Source organism: Anolis sagrei, chromosome 4 (assembly GCF_037176765.1).
Source record: "Anolis sagrei isolate rAnoSag1 chromosome 4, rAnoSag1.mat, whole genome shotgun sequence".
In the NCBI taxonomy this organism is placed as follows: Eukaryota; Metazoa; Chordata; class Lepidosauria; order Squamata; family Dactyloidae; genus Anolis; species Anolis sagrei.
The window spans coordinates 68610760-68635875 of record NC_090024.1 but is presented as its reverse complement, the minus strand read 5'-3'; the positions used below and the strand labels follow the sequence as shown (position 1 = coordinate 68635875).

General features: G+C 38.7%; 1 protein-coding gene across 3 annotated transcripts in view; it reads left to right on the top strand.

The window, feature by feature from the left end:
* LOC132774691 (cadherin-19-like) overlaps positions 1-25116 on the top strand; it is an 84207-nt gene that overhangs the window by 9388 nt on the left and 49703 nt on the right. For 2 of the 3 annotated variants that reach the window (XM_067467475.1, XM_067467473.1), the window contains exons 2-3: positions 13115-13178; positions 22485-22697. In XM_067467475.1, coding sequence (XP_067323576.1) covers positions 13146-13178; positions 22485-22697 — 246 coding nt within the window. In that variant the 5' untranslated portion in view covers positions 13115-13145. Of the gene's footprint in view, positions 1-843; positions 932-13114; positions 13179-22484; positions 22698-25116 lie in introns of all 3 variants that reach the window. The other variant, XM_067467474.1, reaches the window with a different exon arrangement.

Genomic DNA, 25116 nt, shown 5'->3' with positions numbered 1-25116 from the left:
TTCCTTTTTATTTCAATAAGATGGCCTTGGATTCATTTTTCAGAAAAATGGTCTTAGTGTGCTATACTTTTTTTCATTGCTTTTAAATTGGTATGTTCTAAATAATTATGATTCTATACAGTTTAATACCATTAAAAATATTTTGTTGATTTTTAAAATTTGCATGTGTTTTTATTTGTATCAATTTGTTCTGCAAGCCATTCTGAGTTTCAGCTTTGAGAAAAGATAGGATATAAATAAAGTAAAACAATACAGACAGATATGATAACAAAATTTTTGAAGTGGAATTTATTTACAAGGAAACGTGATAAAATTCACAGGAGGGAGTTTTTATATAAGGCAGTGTGAGAGGAAATGCCTATACTGGCTAAGTCCTTGAAAATGAATTAGTTTTGTGTCATGAGTCCATTCATGCTCATGTGCAATGTCAACAGAGGTGGACAACTTCTTGCCCTCCAGATATTGCTGAACTATAATCTCCTAACAGCCATATTCCACACAGTCAAGGGTGATAGATATTGGGAGTTACAAGCCAACATTTTTTGGCCACAATTTACCCACCCTGCATATCCTAATAATGGCTATTTAAAAGTTAGCCCAACAGAATGTCTGTATTTATATAAGCTATACTATAGGTGATCATGGCTGAGTTTGATTATGTTCCAAGGGTAGAGTTTTGGTGATGGGTCCATAAGTGACTGTGGAGACTTATTCTGGATCCATGTGGTATTTCACAGTGAACACATACATTTTCAGATGGAAGACAGTCCTGACTAGGGTTTATGTGATGCGCCTTCCTCTTGGTATGTTTCTTCCTTTCACCCTCTATTTGTTCCTCTTCAGAATCCATAGACCATTGTTAACAGCTGACCTCCAGTCACAATGCTCGGCAAAAGCTTTCCAATTCTAGATGTTTGTTCCACATTTTTAGGTAAGCTTTAAGCCCATCTTAAAATCTCTTTCATTGTCTGATGGCATTCCATCTTCCTTTCTTGACCTGAGAATAGAGTAACTGGGCTGTGAGTTTTTTTGGTGCTGTATGGAGTAACTGCTTTGGGAGATGGTCATCAGGCATTCGGACAACATGGTTAGTTGATGGCAGGAGAATCATTGCTTCAGTGCCGAGAGTCTTTGCTTCTTCCAGAATGCTTACATTTGTCCGCCTGTCTTCCTAAGAGATTTGCAGGGTTTTTCAAAGGCAAGATTCATAGCATGCCTTTCAAATACAATTGCCAGGATACTTGTAAGGATGGAAGAAGTCCAACAATGAAGCTAGCTGGTGGTGATATCTCTGATCCACACATCTTCTGCACTCTTTCACTGTGTCTTGAAGGGATCAGAATTTCTCCAGAATTTTGAATAGTGGGGAGTGCTTGGGCAGAGAAGGGGAATAGGAAAGTCTCCAATTATGGGCACACAAGGCTGTAGAGGAACTAAATTATCCTCACTACCAACACTACAAGTACATACATGGATTTTGGACATGACTATTAGCAATGATGCTCACGTCACAAAATGTGATGCTCACGTACACACACAATCTGCAAATTATATTAACTTGACCATTAACATTAAAAAAGAACATTAATAAGAGTAAGATCATAATGATTTTAAACCAACTAATTTAATATGCAATATAAAAACAAAATTGAGAACAATAAAAAAGTAATTGATAAAATAATATTAATTTTAAAAGCCTAATATACAGCATGGTTAGGGCTCACTTTAAATAAAGAAGGGAGGAAGCTAAATGCAAGAAGTGTTAGTTCCAGAAAATTAGGAGAACTATAAGAAAATGAGAGACATCCTTTTTTGTGCTACCAATTTAATTACTTTTGTTGGTGGGCAAATGAACAGGGCTTCCATTGTTATTGTTACTGGGATATATAGAATCATAGAGTGTGAACAGACCACAAGTTCAATCCAATCCAACCACCTACCATGCAGGAACACAGATTCAGAGTACTCCCAAGAGATGGCCATCCAGCCTCTGCTTTAAAAACTTCAGAAAGAGGGCTCCACCATGCTCTGATGCATATTATATGATGGTGGATGTTCAAGTAACATAACATGGAAATCATTAGATCTCTGACCAGCCCTTTTAAACTGGTGATTGAAATGAATAAACAAGTAGTATAAATGATATAGAATTGCTGTATTCAAATGCTTAGATCTCATTAGCATCCAAGAATTAAATTTTGTTCCAGGTAACATTTATGCAGAATATTGAAAAACAGACTTGCGTATTGGTGGCTGGTGGCTCTTGTGTCAGCGAAGCAGTGAATTTTCCCCAAGTTTTAGTCCAAACTGTATTTGGGATAGTGTTCAGCACCTTGGACATGTTGCCGTAGTTTTTTTTGCCAGTGAGCCAGTTTCAACCTGTGGGGATTCTGTGAATGGCAGATCTCTAAGAACCTACTTAGGCTTTGTAAACTCAATGTGCTGACTTCCTAATTCAGCTGCAATGAGCTCTTCCTTTATCCTACTATTTCCTACTTTGCCATATTTTCCAGTGAGTCATGTCAATTCATCATGTTTCCAAAGTACAATAACTTCAGTTTAGTTATTTTGGATTCTAGGGAGAGTTCAAACATGATTTGTTCTAGAACCACTGTTTTGGAGTATTGTTTGTTTCTTCCTTTTGTGGTCCATGTACAACACTCCTTCTAGTGCAACCCCTTAAAAGTTCAAAGAAAAACATAGGATAGTTTTACCATCTCACTGACATGAAAGCTACCAACTGCCCCTGGTTCAACACTGTTGTTCTTCTGCTGTTCTTCCACATATAACACTAAATCAAGGGGAAAAAACACATGCTATGAACCTGCATTTCTGAAATAGTGTTATTTCATCCAGCACCATTTTTCCAGGGCCACCACCTTCTCTGCCAACATTCACATACAATTGATTCTATTTTTTTCTGCTGTCAAACTAACCCCAAGGAGTGCTAACATGTTATAGCATCCTTCATGTAATGCATGCTCTTGGTCTCCTGGCTCTACATCAAGTTGCCATTATATCAAGCTAGTTGCTAAGGCTAGTCATTAGACTGAACTAAGAAAGTGTCATGATTTTCTATTGTTTCATTTTGACACTTTCTTTTCAGACATTGCATGATATAATCCAGAAACTGCATCCCATCATGCACATTTCAACATAAGAGAATAAAATGCATCAAAATAAATGGTACATTTCATGACACGCTGATGTGATGCATCGAATATTTTTCAAGCAAATTTTACTCTCTGTCACACTATTTCCTCATTTATTTGGTCTCCAAAAATTGTATTTGAGAACTGAAGCAGAGAGAACTGGCTTACATATCCTCATTAGCATTAAAAATGGGAAGCACCAATAGTATTCTGGCTTTTGTTGCCTTTGCCAATATTTTTCTCCCACAGTTTCAAAGAGAGCACATCTTCCGGAAAGAGAGAGTGTGAGGAGAAGGGGGGCCCTTAATTATAAACATAAAATAATAATGAATGAAAAACACACTGAGCTCCTCAACCTGCCAAGAGGAAAAAGTGTGCCATAAATTGTTTTCCAGTTCATCTGTTTTGACTTTTTGATTGCCTGTCAAACACCAACAGTCTTCTGAGCCAGCACAAAGCAGTCAAAATATTGATCTTTTAAAGAAAATATACCTATCTCAGATTAATAAAATAATACATAAACAAGGCCCAAGCATTAGAACTATCTGATAATAACTACTTTGTTGTATCCAAAATAATATTGGTGAAAAACGTTGAAATATGAAATATAACATACCTATGTTGATAATTAAGCTAACATGACATATCCTGGAAGCTGAGTTGTGCCATGTGGTGATAAATAACAGTCAGTTTCATTGTGTTGTTGTGTTTGTAAATAAAGAGATTCCAGGGGAAGAAATGAACAGAAAGTGTTTTGGCTTGTTTCTTTGCAAGATTTAAGATCTTACAAATCACCCAGAAAGCATCAGCTTTTCATTGTTTGATAACTATCCAATAGGCTTGAGCACGGACTTAGTTTGGTTGGTTCCCCTTGGCCAATCTGACTTGTTTGGCTTGTTTGGATGGGCCAGAATGGGCCATGTGGCAGCCGGTCACAGCTCCTCCTTCTCTATTCAGCCTGTGAGCCCTGCCTGTTGGGCCAATCAGAATAGAAGAATGCCATGACATCTCTTACTCAAGCTGTGTCCATTGCTCTCAGTTGCAACCTGGTTCTAGAGAGGTGTTTCAGTCCAATTGCCTTGCAATTTGCCCTCAGCTTTATTTTTTGGCTTGGCTTGGCTTTGCCTCTATCTAGCATTGAAGCATTTTGATTTTCCTTGATTTTCTTGATTCTTTTTATTTAGTGGGACTAGGAGTTGGGAAAGTGTGGGACAGGTGAGTGAGGTGTACAATGCTCTGAACTGCTAAGACTTAAAATATTATGCTCCAAAAACATGGGTTTTTTCCTTAAAAACATGGCTAGATTTCCCATAATATATTTGAAAATGTTTCCCCCAATGGATCATACAGTCAGAGTGTTTTTCTAATAAGGGTACAATGCTTGCTTGCTTGCTTGCTGCTGTTGGCCTCTTCCAGAATGTTTTGTGAGAACAAGAAATGCAAACGTTTTGGAAGACGTTGCTCGCTGTTGCTTTTTTATTAGTAAGGAACAAAATGTAATAGTGGGGCACTGGGCTGTGTGACTTGGAAGTGCATATTTGACATTTGGCAGGAAGGAATTGTGCCCTGCTGCTTGTCCTGGAGAAATTACAGGGAAGGGCCAGCGGGGCATATCTTTTGGGGATTTTTAAAGGAGATTTTATTTATAAAAAAGAAAATAAATTCCTAAAAATCAGGGGATGGCCCGAATGTTATGGTAGTTGGTGGGTTAACAATGGTTGTGTTGTCATTTTCATCCCGATTGCCCTAAAAATGATGGGAAAGGGAGCCCAGGAAGCCCTCCCATTGCTGCCAATGGGACAGATATCATTGCATTTTTCAGCTGCGGACCAAAAACGACTATTTGGCTACTCATCTGTTTTTGGGAGGCATGGAAAAATGGATTAGGGGGTCTCCCAAAATTCAGCCAGCAGTAACAGATCAAGGCTCAGCCAAAATGCACAAGCTTTCTACCCAAACCAAAGATTTCACATGACTAAAGTGGTGCTCTTTTCAGTTTAATAAACTATCCAACAAAATCAGAGATTGCAAAATGAAGAAGAGTGTGTGTGGTGCCAAGAAATGTATTGTGGGTACCCAACTTGGAACAAAAGTCATGCAAGAAGGAAGCTAAAGCTATAGTCTTTACTGTTCAGCTCAGCTGATCATACCATATGCAATGCCCAGACTCTCTTAGAAAGTTATAGAAGCAACTATAATAACTTTTAAGTTCTCTGGCCTCAACCCCCAACATCCTCTGTCTTTTGATTTACTACTATGCTTTCTGTCCTATGGAAAGGGAAGAGCTTGTGTTATGTTAAAAGTTCCAGTACTTTGATTTAACTTCATAGTTTTAGTCTGCTGTTTTATTGATCACAAAGGCTGTCTGAAGTCTCATAATAAATGGACTGTACCATTATGAGACTCAGTCAAGGTATTGGGGTGGGATAAGAATACAGCTTGTTCAAAGCCTTCCCTATGTGGGTTCAACTACTGTGAGCTGGGAAAATGGTGTGACCTCTTTCCTTAGCTGTAATATTTCTCCATGTACGTGTTGATAGCTCTATTGGTTTTTGATGTGAACTAAACTCAGCACTGGCATATTTTTCATATTTTGGGCCAAGGAGAGGTCCTCTTTAGGGAGTAATGTGGTACATCTTATAGTGGTTTAGGCCACTTGATGTGTGTTTCTATGGTTTAGCCTGCATACATGTGTTGACTTTTATCATGAATGCAAAGGAGGGGGAAGCAAAAGTGGAACTGAAGTGACCAGAGGAGAAGAAGTAAAGTAGCAGGTGGTGTAGCAGTGAGATTTTTGATTCACCCAAATGAACAGTGAAAGGAAAAGAAATAGTCAGACCTTGGGAAGTCTGATTTAGCCACGGTAGTCCACACTCTGGTTACATCTCGTATAGACTACTGCAACACACTCTACGTGGGGTTGCCTTTGAAGATTGTTCAGAAGCTTCCATTGGTCCAACGGACGGCAGCCAGATTACTAACAGGAGTGGCACTCAGGGAGCATACTACTTCTCTGCTGCGCCAGCTCCAATGGCTGCCAGTTTGCTACCGTGCACAATTCAAAGGGCTGGCTTTAGCCTATAAAGCCCTAAACGGTTCTGGCCCAACTTACCTGTCTGAATGCATCTCCCTTTATGAACCATCTAGGATGTTAAGATCATCTGGGGAGGCCCTGCTCTTGACTCCATCTGCATCACAAATACGTTTCGCGGGGATGAGAGTCAGGGCCTTCTCAGAGGTGGCCCCTTGGCTATGGGATGCCCTTCCTAGGGACATTAGATTGGCTCCCTCCCTTTTGATTTTCCAAAGAAAAGTCAAAACCTGGCTGTTCAAGCAGGCCTTTGAAAAGGCAGTGTAACAGACATTGGATTACGGAACAATTTGATTATGAGTTTTTATTTAGGAGATGAAATGACTTGGTTTTTTTTTTTTTTACTATTGTTATGGTCTTAATTGATATGTTATTGCTTTTAAATGTTTTAAAGTTTTTTATGATGTTGTTGGCATTGAATTGTTGCCTTGTGAACTGCCCCGAGTCACCTGCGGGCTGAGAGGGGCAGTATACAAATGTAGCAAATAAAATAAATAAACAATGGAGATTTTGGCATGAGCCCTAATGTCCTTTGTGAACCTCCAATGCAGTATCAGCCTGTGGTGTCAGGTACATTAAGATTTGCTTTATCATGAACAGTTTCTTTACCTACTTTCACAATAGGATCCATTCTATATTTTAGATTTTATAAGATAGCAACTTTTTTCAGCCAGCAGTAAACTCTATCATCCTATGCAACCGTCGTTTCTGAGTAGTAGACGTAACTCAGGGAAAAATAATGACACACTAATTAAAAAAAATACTTAAGCATTGGTAATATTAACATTCATGCTAAGATGGCAATGCTAGAAATGAGTTCATGTTCATCACCAGTGACATATTTTCCACCTATTACCATTATTTCTTTTAAATATATATTTATTAAAAAATCTAAATGCTATCAACTTCAAAATTACGCCTTCAAAGTTACCAGTTTAATCAAAACAAAATATTCATTAGTGTTGAGACTGCTAATGTAACTACTGTTAATTATTAAAGTAATAAAAATTATTTCTATGCACTGGCTTAAATATTCCTGCCCTGTTTTAAGATCCATTAACACCTCCATAGTTCTACCTATAATTTTCTTGAATGTGGATTGATAGCCACTTATAAAAATATAATGCTAAGTGATAACAAAAAAAAAAAACCCCTCAAAAAGTGTACTTCTAGACAAACCTGGATAAATTTCAAGGCAGGGAGCCATTCAAAATAGCTAAGAAAAATGAATAAAACCAAGTGAGTAAATAAATCTGAATATGCATCTAAACCATATCCAGCATCCTGATTAAATCATGCATAATGATGAGGAACTACCAAGATACAATTGAATTCTGGCATTGTTCCAGCATTTAATACCTACATTGCCACTTGGAAACAGGCTTTATGGACTCCCAAAAATCCATAAGGACTCCACCCCACTCAGACCCATCGTGAGTGCCATTGGATCCCCCACATACGACCTAGCAAAATTTCTTGCTGCACAGTTACAAAGCCATATCGGGCTCACTACACACTACATCAAGGACTCAGCCCACTTCATAGAAAAAACCAGCAATCTCAAGCTAAATACCAACGACAAACTGATCAGCTTCGATGTGGTATCTCTTTACCATGGTCCCGGTAGCAGACACCATGGCACTCATCAACCAGAGGTTCCCAGAAGACATCACGGCTCTGTTTCACCATTACCTCACCACCAGTTACTTTCAGTGGGACAATGAATTCTACGAACTGAAAGATGGAGTAGCTATGGGGAGCCCTCTCAGCCCAGTCATAGCTAACTTCTACATGGATCACTTTGAAAAACAAGCCCTGGAGACAGCAACCAAAAAGCCCACAATATGGTTCAGATATGTGGATGACACCTTCACCATTTGGAGCCATGGAGAAGAAGAACTCAACAGGTTCCTGGACCATCTTAACAGCATCCACCCAAACATCCAGTTCACCATGGAAAAAGAAAATGAAGGAAGACTGCCTTTTCTAGATGTCCTAGTCATCCGCAAACCAGATCAACAATTGGGTCACACCGTCTACAGAAAACCCACACACACAGATAGATATCTACATAAAAACTCCAACCATCACCCAAGTCAAAAAAGAAGCACCATTAAAGCTTTGGCAGACCGTGCAAAAAGAATCTGCGAACCCCACCTCCTCCAAGATGAACTGAACCACCTCAGCTGGGCTCTCCAGGCCAATGGATACTCCACCTCAGACATCAGAAGAGCTGCAAGACCAAGAACAAGCCACGAGAGTCAAGATGAAGATCCACCCAGAGGAAAAGTGTTCCTGCCATACATCAAGGGAACCACTGACCACATAGGGAAGCTGATGAGGAAACACAACATACAAACTATCTACAAATCCACCAAGAAAATCCAACAAATGCTATGTTCAGCAAAGGACAAGAGGGATCCTCTCACCTCTGCAGGAGTCTACCGTATACCATGCAGCTGTGGACAAGTCTACATAGGGACCACCAAACGCAGCGCCCAGACACGCATCAAGGAACATGAAAGGCACTGCAGACTACTTCAACCAGAGAAGTCAGTCATAGCAGAGCACCTGATGAACCAGCCTGGACACAGCATATTATTTGAGAACACAGAAATGCTGGACCACACCAACAACCACCATGTCAGACTACACAGAGAAGCCATTGAAATCCACAAGCATGTGGACAATTTCAACAGAAAGGAAGAGACCATGAAAATGAACAAAATCTGGCTACCAGTATTAAAAAACTCTAAAATTACAACAGCAAAATAACAGAGAGGAAACAACCAGGCACAGATTAACACCTCCCAGCAAGAGATTTTCCCAGGCTCAGGCAGGCCTTCAAATGCTAATGAAGGTGATCAGCTGAAACATTCACACCTAACTGCAGCAGGGAAGAGCTCCTTGCCCCACCCCAGCCATTCCACAGATATATAAACTCATTGTCCTAATTCCAACAGACCTCACTACCTCTGAGGATGCTTGCCATAGATGCAGGCGAAACGTCAGGAGAAATGCCTCTAGAACATGGCTCTATAGCCCGAAAAAACCCACAAGAACCTAGCACAGGCTTGTTTAGCCTCCTGAAGCCAAAATGCCTTGACTTTGAAATAAGGGAACAATTAGTGGCATTAGCAAACTTCATAACTACAAATTTTGGTATATAAAATATGTTCTACTCAAAATACTACCAGCATTTAAACATCATTCTCCCCTCATAAACAGTTCTTTTTCTTTTTGGATTCAAAAGGTCTTTCTTATAATGGGTGTTCAGCTGACCAATTGCTCAGTTTCAGCTGCTACAGAGCATTCTAGATTTAAATTCTTGTTTTTGTTTTTGTTTTTTGTTTTTTTGCTGTTATCTACATTCTTACATAAGTTGCATGGAACACCCCTTTTTTGCGGGGAAGTGTGCAAAAATGGAACTACGGCCAACTTTCCACATTTATTGATTTAACTTTTACAGATTTCATTAGTTGCAGTTTTTTTCCCTAGGAATCTCTAGATCTTCCCGAATGACTTTATGTTCAGCATCCACCAAAACTGACCCTAGAGTTGGCCTGGGGGACCTAGAGATTCCTAAAGAGAAACCTTTTCTAGTAATATCTAAGTACTCTAGCACAATTCTATGGCCAATTTCTCAAGAAATGTTTTTTTGGAAATGGATGATTCCACAAAAGTATATTAATATTTGTGTTTTATCCAATTTGTGCAGTAGTCCTGCATCCCTGTCTTCAGCAAATGTGAAGAGCTGACTGTATTGAGCTATACTTGCTTTTAACTATTCTGCATTTATTTTCTCTATGGCACAGTAGCTCCACTTAACAAAAGGTTAATTGTGACTGCCAAGGAAACTGAGAATTAATTGAGAGAGATAGAGAAAGCTAATTGCTATCATAAAAGGATAAATCGGTATCTTTTGAGGTTTGGGAGGTTTGTATGGTCTGTGACTATCACTCCCTGAATGCTTCTAAGGTAAGAGGGAACCATTCTGGGATTCTAGTTCATCATGCAGCGGTGGGAAGGACTGGCACACCTCCAGCCCAGTTGGGCTTCCTGGCTAGCTGGCTAAATAGTAGAGTTGTTTAGGTTTGGTTTGGAAAAACCTAAAATTTGGAAAAACTTACAGAATTTGCACTTTTGAACCAATTTCGAACCATGCAGGAATAGTGGGAGGAGTAATTCCAAATTTGAACCACTTACCCATTGTTTGGAATTATTTTCAGATGTCTCCCACAGTTATTTTGATTTTCAGAACCATTAAGCAACTTTGGCAAAGCCTAAAGAAATGGTTTTAAAATCTCGCAGTTTCTCTTCTCTGGTGAGTGGTAGCGATGCAAAGCGGGACAAGGTGGATGTGGCTAAGCACAGCTCTTCTTGAAGGCCACACCCTCAGTGGTAGAGATTAACACAGTTTGTGCTACACAAAGTTTCTGGAGTAGAACAACTACTTTCAAAGTAAAGACCATACAAAGAAACAGTGCAAAGACCACACAAACAAACAGGATAAACACTTTCAAAATGCAAACCAGGAACATATTTTCTTTATTTTTTTTTTAAAAAAACTTTAACAAACATTGACAAATTTTCCTTGGCAGGGGATGGGGATTGAGAGAAGATAAAGGTTCCTATTCTCCCATGCAAGTCAATGGCAGCAAAATAGCCTACTGGCAGAGCTCCCACCTTGCCTCCCGGTTCGAATCCCGGTCAGGGACAAAAATGTAAAAATCAGCTGGAAAAACAGGGGAGGGCACGGAGGGTTGCCAAGACACATGCCATTAATGAAGCAATTCGGAAATTTCTGTTATCTTTTTTTCCAGAAAACTTCAGAAATCATTTCAAAATCACCAGTGCCCCCTACATCCGAAACGAGTTTTGAACCATTTTTTTTTAAATCAAACAAGCCTAGTAAATAGATTATTACTTTTCCTATCCAGGAGTTGAGACTTGATGTATGAATATTGATCTTAACATTTTCCCTCTGGTAAAACAGGGGAACATAATTCTTTCTGCCTTTGAACCATCTTCCTTCAGCCGGTAGGACAATAGACAAGATTGACATGTTCATTTCATTTTTTCTCACCAGAATCTACCCAGTTTGCTCATAATTTATCCAAGTCACACCCAAATTGCCAGAATGTAGCCACTTTTCAGAATCACATGCAACTCTGGATTCAATCTGTATCCTGGAAACCATATATTTCTGAGCTTGTGATACAGTTTATTCATTTTTAAAAAAGTAAAATAAAAATGCCTTCATTTTAAAATGTGCATTAAAAAACTTAGGGATTTGAAAAGCATTCAGTTAGAAAGACAAGCACATTGCAAAAATGCACACAAAGGATGCATTTTGAGAAATCTGCAGAACAGTGTGCACAATTGTACATCTCAAAATCTGGTACACACATGAGTCAGACCTGGTTTTGAGATGGATATTTGAGAACCTTGACAAGTCCCGTTTTACATATTTACACATCTTTTAACTTAATAGTTTTATTTAATGTGTAATGTTGTGATATATTGTGTATGTATTCTGTATGTGTTGGCATTGAATTGTTGCCATTGTAAGCCACCTTGAGTCTCCCTTTGAGGGTTGAGAAGGAAAGGGTACAAATCTTGGAAATAAATAAATAAATAAATAATTGTGCTCCTTCAAGTCATTTCTTACTTACTGTAATCCTCAAAGCTTCTACGAGGATTTCTCAGGAAATTTGTTCAGAGGAAGTTTGTATTTGCCTTCCTCTGAGGCTGAGAGAATGTGAGCTGTGCAAAGTCATCCAGTATAACCAGGTTGTTCTCCAGAGTCATGGTCCTACACCACGCTGATTGTTATTACACATCCCATCATTATTTCAATAACCAACCATAAAATAATGAGACCTGACAAAAAGAACTGAGTTAAACGAAGGCTGCTTTATTAACAGATACATCTTGCACACAGTATTAATTCAAAAATGGGAACCTGTGACAGCTATTTCACCCTCCTGGTAGAATTCTTCTCTGTTATTAGAATAGCACTTCCACATTATCCTAATCATCCAAGAGTTTTATTGCTCTCTACTTTAGGGGTTCAGCACATCAGGAGGTCAAACATTCTGCCATCAATTGGATTTCCATGAAAAATGCCTGCATTTCAATTGTGTTCTGAAACATTCACACTGTACAAGCCATAGTCACACCCAGGTGCACTGGTAATTCTTGTCGCTAGAGATCTTTAAAAGTTTTTAATAGATAATGGCCAACAACTTTTGTTACCTAGGTTTTCCATAATAATAAATGTGAATAATTGATTCTTTTGAGAGTCTGTAATTGCAGATTACATGTTTATTGAATGATTCTTCATTTTCTGTTCTTGAAGTAACCAGCTATTAATAGTGCCTCTTATCCTCTATCAATAATCAGGCCATCTAAGCTTAGGAAGAGACAATTAGTATGATAAGTCATTATGAATAACAACATTATTTCATTATCAAGAACCATTAAGGGCAACAAAAGCAAAGGCTGGCATGCATGAGATTGTTCACATTGTACAAATCCTTCCATAATAACTCTTTAGAAGTCGTTACATGTATTTGTTTAATTGAGCTAATGGATTGAGATATTTACATAAAGCGTATTTGCAGTAGTTATTTAATAATTGCAAAATGAACATGTTTGCCATAATATCCAATTTTCAAGGAAAGATTCCAAATGCCCATATATTTATGCAGTTTGCATGCAGATATAATGTTAAGTAAGTTTTTTTTATTTTGTTGAAGTATAATCTTCATGGGAAGGCAGATTGAATATAATGCATGAATCTTTATTCAAAAACAAGTTATTCTTAATCAGCAGCATAATCAATTACATTAAGCTTCTTTTTTTCCAGATTTGAATACTTCCTGTTAAGAACAACATCAATGAAGAAAGATTTGGTCCTGATCATGTTCCAGGTAAATAGATACATTTAAGACAACTGAAAAGGGTGTTTGGGATTTTCAGAGAGTCATGCATTGGTTATGATACTGAATTGGCAAAACAACAGTTTTAAAAGTTCAAGGTCTACAAGTCTGGCATACATATAACAAGTCTTATTTGATTATAACATTTCTAATGTCAATAATTTCACTGATCAGTGGATATTTGGAGAAGCTGATGTAGACACAATAACACACACACACAACCAATTGTTTCCAGCCAGTAAGATTATTTTCCCTAAATAAATATCTTTTAAAGAAACTGAAAAATAAAATTGAAATACATTGAAAAATAAAACCTATGACAAGGTGCCAAACATCATCTTGGGATAACCCTGTGTGTGGACTATTTTTCACCATTTCCAGTATTTCCCCTTTTCCATTCTTCTTGTGGAAGGACAATTTTGAATTAAACCCATTCCACACTGAATACAACAGAAATCATTTGTCTGACCCAAATGACCAACATAAATAAATATTACTCACAATGACAAACGAATAGTAACAGAGCTGTTGCCATTAAAATGGGGCATCACCTTAGAGGTATATGAGAAATAAATCCTTCCAGAACTACTGTTCAGTCTTGTCTTAATATACTAAAGTGCTCAACATTCTTGAAAAGCCTTCAACCAAAGTGATGTATTTCATTTGTAGCCAGATTTCTCATGACATCTTTTTTTTTTTATCTTATTGGCCTTCTGGCTATAGAGCAGAAGAGTAGAATTGGTTCTTTGTGTAATTTGTCTCTTTTTGTTGCTACAAGAAAATGCTTTCCTTCTTCTGAAGTGGAAAAACTTCTGAGATATGGAATTGGGCCATCAAACCATTACAAGGTTGAGCATCCCTTATCCAGATTTCTGAAATTCTCCAGAATCCCAAATTGTCCTTGTGAATAGAGGCACAAGATTTATTTACTGCAAATAATTATTAAAATATGTATTAAATTACCTTCAGTTATGTGTATAAGGCGTACATTGAGATATAACTTAATTTTATGTTTAGATTTGATCCCTTCTCCAAGATATCTCATAAGTATATGGAACACCAAGCATTTTGCATAAGGGATACTCAGACTATATGAATAAAAATTCCTGCTGCCAGCAGGACAACAGAAATGGAGCTAACCTACAATAGCTGTTGTGAAAAGCTTTCCTGTTTATTTCCATTGTTAACATAACAGTAACAAAGGGCTGTCCCAAAGATATTGAAGCCCTGGCAAACACAGGTGGAAACATGTGTTGTCAAACTCTAATGAATAGTTTTGAATTCAGAAAACAGAGTTGGATTTTATGTGGGAAACTTCAATTTAGGTTAAAATGTTGCAGGAGTGACACATTTTTAGGTTGCCCAGGGAGTCATGTGCTGCTGATGAGCTTTCATTGGTTGAGCATATGTCTAATCAGTTGTGGTGGCAAATTAATTATGAGCACATTTTCAGTTGACTGGCTCACACCAAGAAAACCAAAAGGCATGTTCTTATGTTGGGTGGGATGGGAATTTCAGGCTAGCAATTTCTTTATCATTCCCAATTCATATTATTAGGGAGCAAGCAACTACAGCTCCAAGGCTGACATTGCTAGTGTGGATGGATCTGGCTTTCATGGTAAAACAATGTAATTTGGAATATAGTGGATTCAGAGACATCCTCTTGTTTGTAATAAGCACAGAATGATACATTTCAGGCTTCTGGACTGATATTACCGGTCGACATACTGCTTTCCAAACACTGTGGAAACCCACACACAGTGGGAATAATCACACAGCTAATTTCTTTCATACAGAGATCGGTAGGAGGTAGACCACAGGCGGAAACTAGCAATGAAGAAATATTGCAGCCATCATCATTAGAGGTCAACAATAGAAGTCTTTATTCTGCATCTTTCTTTTATTCTGCATCTTTCCTTGCAAACTTCCAGTATGCAATCTCATAACCTGTCAAATCAATAACAACTTCCACTTCCTCTTCATCATCATCTTTTTCTTCTTTCCTATCTTCCTTCCTGGGACAGTTGCAACAGAGTTAAAATAAAATAGATAAAAACATTATAATGGATAAAAACAAAAATCCATTTAAAACACAAATTTAAAACACATAGACAAGATTAAAGCACAAAAAACAATTATAGCTATAAAATGTCACTTTAAGATTCATAGATGAAAATTGACTGGGTAGGCCTGCCTGAAGAATTTTGAAATTTTGACAGTCTGTTTAACTGTTAAATCTCTCTGGCGGATCATTCTACAGTTTAGAGGTGACCGATGAATAGGTCCTTTGAGTGACAGTTGCCAATTGAGTACTGACTGGTTGAAGTAAAGGTTCCTCAAACTGTAGCTACACTGCCATATAACCCAGTAATTGATCCCCGATTATCTGATTTGAACTGGATTATATGAATCTACCCTGCAATGTATTCTGGTTTAATGTAGATAATCTGGGTTCAGATACTGGGTTATATGGCAGTGTAGATCTAACTCCAGACTAAAGGTTTTGGGAGAATGAGATCCTGGAGAATGACTTTGAGTAAGGAGCCTTCCTATGGGTGGTCTCTTACCAAACATTGCCATTTCCCCCCTAAAATCCTGCTTAATGAGCCTGGCACAGTACTTTTAAAAATCAATTTAATCATCAGAAATCTCATTTTTCCTTTATAGTAATCTTGGCTCTATGGCTAGCGTGTGAGATTGGTAGGAAGGAGAAAAGTCCAGAGAAGGGGGGCCCTCTGTCTCCTCAGGAGTAGTAGGATTGGAAGAGAAATTCTAGTATCCCCAACGTTTTTTTTCCCAAAGGGTTTTTAAATGATTGAGCAGGAACTGTACTCACGTGCGTGATAAATCTGAAAATGGATAATTTTGGGAGAACAGGCAAGAAAGAATGCGTGATGGGATCTGAGAAACAATACATTTTGCTTTCTAATGCAACAGGCCATAATGCCACTGATATATAATGCCCCCCCCCCTCGATGCTCCCCTTCTGTAAACCATAAATCCAAAGATTTCATAGAATGTTGCCATGGCAATTAAACTGGAACCATGGTGGTTCTATGTAATGTTAAAAGCCTTATGTTTCCTCTGTGAAATGCATTGCTGATATTATCAAGAAATGAATGTGACTTATCAAGCAAGAGCCAGGGAAAGCGTCCTTGGACTATGAATCCCAATTTCTTGCAGCCAGCATGAACATTGACCATGTTTAAAGAATTTTGAGAGCTTTAGCCCAACATAATGATTTTTTAAGCATTGGCTGAAATAGTTTTGACATAGTTTAACAACAAGTTAAACATGAGCCAACAATGTGCTGCAGCGGCAAAAAAAGCCAATGGGATTTTGGCCTGCATCAATACGAGTATAATGTCTAGATCCAGGGAAGTCATGCTACCCCTCTATTCTGCCTTGGTTAGACTACACCTGGAATATTGTGTCCAATTCTGGGCACCACAATTGAAGAGAGATGTTGACAAGCTGGAATGTGTCCAGAGGAGGGTGACTAAAATGATCAAAGGTCTGGAGAACAATATCTATGAGGAGCAGCTTAAAGAGCTGGGCATGTTTAGCCTGAAGAAGGCTGAGAGGAGACATGATAGCCATGTATAAATATGTGAGAGGAAATCATAGGGAGGAGGGAGCAAGCTTGTTTTCTGCTGCTCTGGAGACTTGAACAATGGCTTCAAACTACAAGAAAGGAGATTTCATGTGAACATTAAGAAGAACTTCCTGACTGTGAGAGCTGTTCAGCAGTGGAACTCTCTGCCCCGGAGTGTGGTAGAGGCTCCTTCTCTGGAAGCTTTTAAACAGAGGCTGGATGGCCATCTGTCGGGGGTGCTTTGAATGCGATTTTCCTGCTTCTTGGCAGGGGGTTGGACTGGATGGCCCATGAGGTCTCTTCCAACTCTATGATTCTATGAAATGAAAAGTGTGCCTATATAATAATGAGAGTACTGTTAGATGCTTTTCTTAGTGTCCTTAAAAACAAAAACAAAAAAGCGGCAAGCAATACACAGAGGAAGAAAACATACTGAATGACAGCAATACTCATAACATTCTGCTATACATTTTTTTAACTCACTCTCAGCCTTGTCTTCACATTGACGGCAAAATGAAATACGCATATGAAAAGCAATGGAAAAGATAATTAATCAACACAACAGTGATAGTAATTACTATGTGTAATGGATTTCACTTTACAATATATTGGGAATGATACTATATTCACTGCTTGGTGAACAATTCCAGATTTGCTAATTGATCTGTATCTTATTCTCAGTGTTTTGCAAAGGAAACCAGTTTAATAAATATATTAATGATATGTTTTTATTTATGTTTGTGGCTCCCCATGAGTACTATTTAGATGTGAATATAATACAGCTGTGTGGAAGGGGCCTTCTACACTGCCTTATATCCTGGGATCTGATCCCAGATTGCCTACTTATCCCAGATTAATAAATAGATAATCGAATCCAAAGAAGATAATCTAGAATCTGGTCCTGGGATATAGGGCAGTGCTGATCGAGCCTGAGAGAAAAGCTTTGAGGCTATACTTGACAACATGAACTAAATCTGTCATTGGTCTGATTTAGTACAGCTGCTCCTCACATTTATCACTGATCCAACTGACTCAGATTACTAGTTATACTCTTTACATGTTCAACCACTGATGGCTGTCTACTGAAAACCTGCCTTGTGGGCTGTTTATAGTAGGGAGATAATGTCATATTCTGTATGCTTATTAAGTAGATAGATGTATCTATAGCAAGTGTCATCAGAGTGTACTAACAAGCTTCCCTTTGTCATGTTCTATCTTCATGCACTGCAAGAGCACACTTGAACTAGGTTGTGCGGGAGCATTGTTGTCAAAAATGGATGATCAAAATTTCAGCTAATTTACATCAGAACATGTTTTCTCCCTCAGGCCAGGACTGAGGGATGACACCTGTCTGCTGGGCTGAGGAGACAATGGAATTATTTGTGAAATATCTGAAAATGTTACATTGGGTTCTGGAAGTTACTCAAATATGATCTCATTTCTTTCACTAAGAAAAATATAGGAAGGAATTTTTCTATTAATGAATTTTTCACTAATATAAATTATAGAGTGGATTTGTAGTGCAAATAATTCAGGATAAAGACATTTCCTAATGTTGTTTTGGGGCCCATCTAAATGGGCCATAGGAGTCAGTTTGGGAGTGAATGGAAACAAGGTGCATCCCCGTGACACATTAGGACTATTCACCTTGAGATGACATTGTCATGCATTTAAAAAGTTATGGTATGATGTGAAGATTTGTTGTTGCTCTGGAGCTTGCCTGCATTTTGAGTCAGTATAAATAGCTAGGCACATTGTCATACCCTGTCATTCTGACCTTAATGACAACTGCCAGACACAAAAGTGGAAGTGGTCACCACTTGGTGCCTGTAGTGATTAGGGCTGGAATGATGAAGTGATTAGAAAATAGACGGGGGGAAGGAGGGAACGATTCCCCCTTTCACCGTCCTCTCTCATGTCACTCTATCACTCCACTAGCATCATTTCTGGTGCCAAGTGGCAACCACCACCATTTCCGTCCCCAATAGTCCTGCAAAGGTATGATGCAAGATAAGGGTAGCAGTCCAGTAGCACTAAACCAGTTCTGGCACCACTGTGCTATGCAGATGTTATCCGTCTACCAGGCCAGTTTGGGGAGGTACAATAAGGACACCCACCAGCTCCCATACCAGCTCTTTGGGTGATTGTGTGGACTTTGGCAACCATTTATCACATGTGTAGATGACCTATGAAATTGACTTAAAGCTTAAACTATTTCTATGTGTAAAATAAGCTTGTAATCCTAGGCTCCTCAGGAAGCTGGCTGTAAGAATATCAGATAATTAGAAAACACTGTTCTACCAGTGAAGAAGTTTCACCAGTACAATGACACGTATGCTTGAAGTCCTATGGTATATTAACAGAAAGTTCTATAGATAATACAGGGTGTCTATAAAATCTCTTTACACATTGTGCTTTCTCTTGAGGAGTAGCCATTTTTAGGGGTTCATTTAATTTAACTACACTTGTGGACATGGACAAGATCTTGGGAAGAAATGAGGCCGACCACTTGTTCTCTGGACCCTTGCCCATCCTGGCTTATAAAATCGGCCGAGAGAGGGGACTGGTGAAGTGAGTAAAAGTGCTGGTGATTGCCTCCTTGACCTAAGGCACAATGCTAATCAGATTCAAGGAGGCAGTAGTAAGACCATTATTAAAGAAACCAGGACTGGACCCCACTCAATTGAACAACAAGCCAGTGTCTAATCTCCCCATTTCGGGCAAGGTTCACAACACCAAAGTTTCTTGGATGAAACTGATTATCTAGATCCATCTCAATCTGGTTTCAGGCCTGGCTATAGAACTGAGATGGCATTGGTCGCTGTGGTGAATGATCTCCAAAGAGAGCTGGGGGGGGGGGGGGGAGAGAGAGGTGTCCTTGCTGGTTCTCCTGGACATCTCAGCGGCTTTCAATACCATCGACCATGGGATCCTTGTGGGCTGTCTCTCTGGGATGGGGCTTGAGGGCACTGAGCTGCAGTGGCTCTGATCCCTTCTGGAGGGGCACACCCAGATGGTGGAATTGGGGGGACTCCTGTACAACCCCTTGGGCTGTGGCCTGTGGGGTCTCTCAGAATTCAATTCTGTACCCCATGTTATTCAACATTTACATGAAACCGCAGGGAGAGATCATCTGGAGTTTTGGAGTTCAGTGTCAAATTTATGCAGACAACACCCAACGCTATTACTCCTTTCCACCAAAAGCCAAGGATACTGTTCTGATCTTGAACCGGTGCTTCCCATCAGTAATGGACTGGATGAGAACCAACAAGTTGAAACTAAATCCTGACAAGACAGACGTACTCCTGGTCAGTGGAAAGGCAGAACAGGGTATAGGGTTACAGCCTATGCTAGATGGGGCCACACTCCCTTTGAAGGCACAGGTTCACAGTCTGGGGGTGATCCTGGACTCATACCTGTTTCTGGAACTTTGAAGATAGTTGGATAGCTACAATTAGTTCAGAGATCAGCAGCCAGATTACTAACTGTGACTCCATACAGGGAGAGAACTACTCCCATGTTGCAGTAGCTCCACTGGCTGCCAGTCTGCTTCTGAGCTAAATACAAAGTGCTGATTGTTAACTATAAAACCCTAAATGGTTTGGGTCCAGGCTATTTGTGAAATTGCATCTCCCTATATATGCCATTCTGGGCACTGAGGTCAGTGGAGGAGGCCCTGCTCTCAGACCCAATCTCATCACAAACACAGTTGGTGCGAACGAGAGGGGGGCCTTCTCCGTGATCGCTACCCATTTCTGGAACCCCCCCCCCCAAGAGAAATTAAAACAACCCCACTCTCCTCTCCTTCAAAAAACTCTTGAAATCACACCTCTGCACTTTGACGTACGAAGAGGAGGAGGACTAGCATACTCTAGACTAATCTTACTTGGAATTCTGGCTGACCTACTTGTACCCCATGACCACTACAACAACTGTAACAGCCAATTTTCATCTACTATAATTGTTTTTATCATGTGAGATGGTTTAGTGTTGAATATGTGATTAGTGCAACTTGTTTTATGTGATTAATTGTACCCAGGTTTTCATTTCGATGTTAATTCCTTTATGCAATAAGTTCATTGTTATTATTATTCTTTATTATGTTGTATTACTGAAATGTTTTTTGCATTTGTCTGGCTATTGAACATTTGTCTTTTTGTGTGTAAACCACCCAGAGTCCCCTTGGGGAGAGAGGACAGTTTATAAGTAAAGTTTTATTATTATAGTACCTCTTTCTTCAACAGTGTACCTTAAATACACAAATGCAATGTGATTAAAAACATTGATAACCACTGAGTACATAAATAGAACAAATCTGATTAAGAACCTTATCACAAAGGCCCATGGATTCAACATGCATCACCATGATGCATGATGAATCCATGGGCCATGAATCCATGGGGTCCTGGAGAGCTGTGTGGAAAACCCGTTGCTCCATGTCTCACATTACCTGACTTACCTCTGCCCCCATCCCATGATGGAGGAAACGTCACCTCCCAGCTTTCCTGACTGCACAAAAGGTAATATGGGAAGCCTGCCGTGTTGCTGCCATGGTGGCATATGCCACTATCTGTCCCCTTTCGCTAAAGAGCCTGGCTTGAAGTCTCTGTGCATTATGTAATGGGCTCCATTGCAATTGGGAGAGCAAGTGGCATACAACAGGCAAATCAGCTTGTCTGATGAGGTCATAAGGTAACTCAATTTCCCTTGTAATAAATTTGCTAAATGGTAAAAAGACTTTATGAATACCCTGTACATATTTCACTAATAGTGTTCAACCTTAAAAACTGGAAAAATTGGATGCATGTATGTGCCTGATGTATTAACTCGGCATTGGGACTGTCATCCTTTTATTAGCACACACAGGTGTAAACTAAACTTCTGCTTGCATGTGTCTATTTTTGGTTGATGCAGAAATTGGTATTTCCCCTCTCCCTCCACAGTGAGTACCTCTCTCATGACCATTCCATGCCTTGAGGAGAACATAGAGATTTCAGGATCTTTTGCTATGTCCCTATAGCAGATGAAAAATTATTATCTCAGCAGATAATGTAATTGCTTCACTACGATGCCCCTCTTTCCTCCAGGCATGAATAGTCATGGGCCGGGAACTTCAGTCATTCTGCAGTAGGCACAGTGGGTGGCAAAGGCTCAGCATAGTTCTACATGCAGAACTATATGCTATCATAGGAGATTATAAACACATGTCTGATAGATTTTAGAAGTTGTATCTTCTCCTCTCACAAAAGTAACTTTTCTCGAGCTGTGATTATGAAATATTCATTGCAATGTGTATTCAGTGTCATCCCATGTATAGTAATTGGCAAAAATTGTTTGTAGGTACTATACTAATAATAAAACTTATGTGTTCAGCACAAAGTGAATTTTGGGTTAAATTTAGATATGGGAAATGAATTATTGTTAGAATACACTATAGGAATTACCAAGATTAATCTATAAGATAAATGTACTGTAAGATATCTTTCCATTTTGTACCAATTGTGTCTATAAGAGATTTATGCATTTCTAAGAAAATACATGAGGATGATTTTTTCAATAATAGTAATAATAACAATAATCCAGATTTATTTTTTTCCTTTAATAATAGAACAGATTACTAATTGTGAAAACTGAGCTTTCAATTTGACATAAAATCAATATTTTTGTTGTTTTGTAAGATATATATTTTTGTCTTCCTACAGATGTCTATTGACCAAAAACAAAATTTCAGCATGCATTGTGGCAAATGGCTCTCTTTGGCTCTGACAGTGGCTCAGTTTGGTCCATGTTTTCTCTGCATACCCAGATGTAATGGTGAGGACATGGAACACATTTTTGTGAGACCTCGGAGCATTTCCAAGATGCCGGTTGTTCATGAGGAACAGATACTAAAACAGCCTTTGATATCAGGACAGGTACAGTAACATTTTGTTAGAATTCTAGCAATGAACTAAAGTGTTGATTAGTATCTATCTACTTCACTAAGCTTTGTCTCAATCTGACCTGACATGTGAACAAGCTTGCTGGACTCCTGCAACATTTCTAAGGACATGTGTAGGAATACATCTGAATTTTGGCAGTAAATAATTACAAATAGTGAGTTATTTATAAGCATTTCCTTTTTTAAGTTAATCAGCCATAACTAAATGGCATTATTCTTCTGACTTATTCCTACTAACCTCATTTTAAAGTTGTATATGTTGAAGAACCCTTGTTGAAATTCTGAATTTTGAAATACTCCAATACTTTCTACATGTGTGGCTTAGATAGTGACAGTTTTGCTTTCTGACAGTTCAATATACACAAACTTTGTTTCATGTACAAAGTTATTAAAATATTGTGTATAAAATTATTTTAAAGTCACACATATAAGTGTACATGAAGCATAAATTATTTTGTATTTAGACTTGGGTCCCATCTCCAAGATTTCTTATTATGTGCACATATACAAATACAGGCATTCTAAAATCCTCAAAACACCAAAATCCAAGAAATTTCTAGTCCCAAGGATTTAAATTGACGCATATTCAATGTGTAGAACATTACATGATTAAGTTAGTTGTATTACATATCATATACCTGTATCACAGGCAAGTGCTTTGCAACATTTGATATTTTGTTCAAGTAAACAAAAAATAAATACTTAAAAGACTTTTGAGGGCAGTTCTACATGGATACTTTATTTCAGAGCTAATCCAAAGTGTCAAATTCCAATTATTCCTGTGTTAGCTTTATTGCCAATGCCTAGGCCACTGCAGAGCTTTATTGCCAGCCCCTAGGCCACTGCAGAGGCAAGAAGGCACCGAACCTAGTACAGCACTGCTTGACATCCACCTTTACTGCCCCTCTTCTGTTTTCAATATAGTGTCAGCCTTCAGGTGAGACAGGGCTAGTGTCAGACACTCATCACCTGGAATGCCATTGGGCAGGGTGCAAGAGCAATCAGAGAGGGGAGAAGGAATCACCACTTCCTTTTCCCCTCCTTTCCACCTGAGCTCAGAGAATAAGAGATGGCCATCTAAATAGTTGTGGTTGGTTCTATCTCAGAACCAATTCAAGTATTTACAGGGGCCTAAAGTTGTAGTTTATTCTAGATTCTTGCAGAAAAATTGGAGCAACCCATGACTTTTGTTAATGCAGTTCAAGGCTACATTACCTTGGCCTGTATTAACCTGAATCAGCTTTGTGCAGCTGCCATGGAGCTGATTTGACCCCCTTTGGGGATAAAGGGCACCCACTTAAGGAATAAGCACAGGATAAATAAAAAAGGATTGCAATGATACCTGATTACTGCTTCTTTGAAATTATAATGAAATACTTAAGAAATTTAGCTCCCCAACTTATACTGGAATATGCAGTGATACAGATCACAAGCACCGCATTTGTCCTTATTTTCCATAAGAATTATTTGCAGTAGTTTAAAAGAATTGTAAATCTGATCCAGGTTTAATTTAGGCCTCAATATCTGTCAGTTGGATGCTACTACAGATGGATAACTGTTGACCCACCTGCATTATTTTTGGGATGTTGAAAAAACAACAGAACCTCTTATGTAAATAGAGCTTAGATTTTGGGCATCTCTATATAATTGTGACATGATGGTTCTCATAAGGCTTTGTCTACATACTTGACAAATACAGAAACATATACATGTTAAGTAGTTTTTATCTGAAGTACTAGGAATCAGAAGTATTCTGATGTACTTACATGTACATCAGAAATATTGGAGATGGGCTGGAAAAAGAGCGAGGATAGCATACCAAAATTTAATTGATGATAAAGGAAGAGGGGGGCTAAGCTTACCCGATTTAAGGACCTATTATGAGGCTGCAGCAATGTCCTGGCTGAAAGAATGGATAAAATTAGAAACAAGATCCTACTAGATTTGGAAGGATTTGGATTACGATTCGGCTGGCATGCATACGTGTGGTATAATGGAGATAAATTAAATAAAGATTTTAATAAACATATAATTAGAGGGGGACTATTGGATATTTGGAAAAAAATACAGAAAAGGTATGGAACCCAAAAACCCCCTTTGGCTGAGGCCACTAGAAGCTGTCACAAGACCAACCTTAAGGGTAGAAACAAGAACATATAAAGAATACCTTATTAGAGAAAATGAAAAGTGGAAATTAAAAGGGCAGGAAGAATTGGAGATTAATGATTGGTTTTGATATCACTGTTGTGCCTCAGAATAGATTCACCTTGCTTTCTCTGACAAAACCAGCCAATCTTGAGAGGTAGGAAGTTTATTGAAACAATCAGAGTAAAAGCAGTAAAAAATTCAGTGGTTACAAGGTAAAAAGTCCAATACAATCCTTTGGAGGTTAA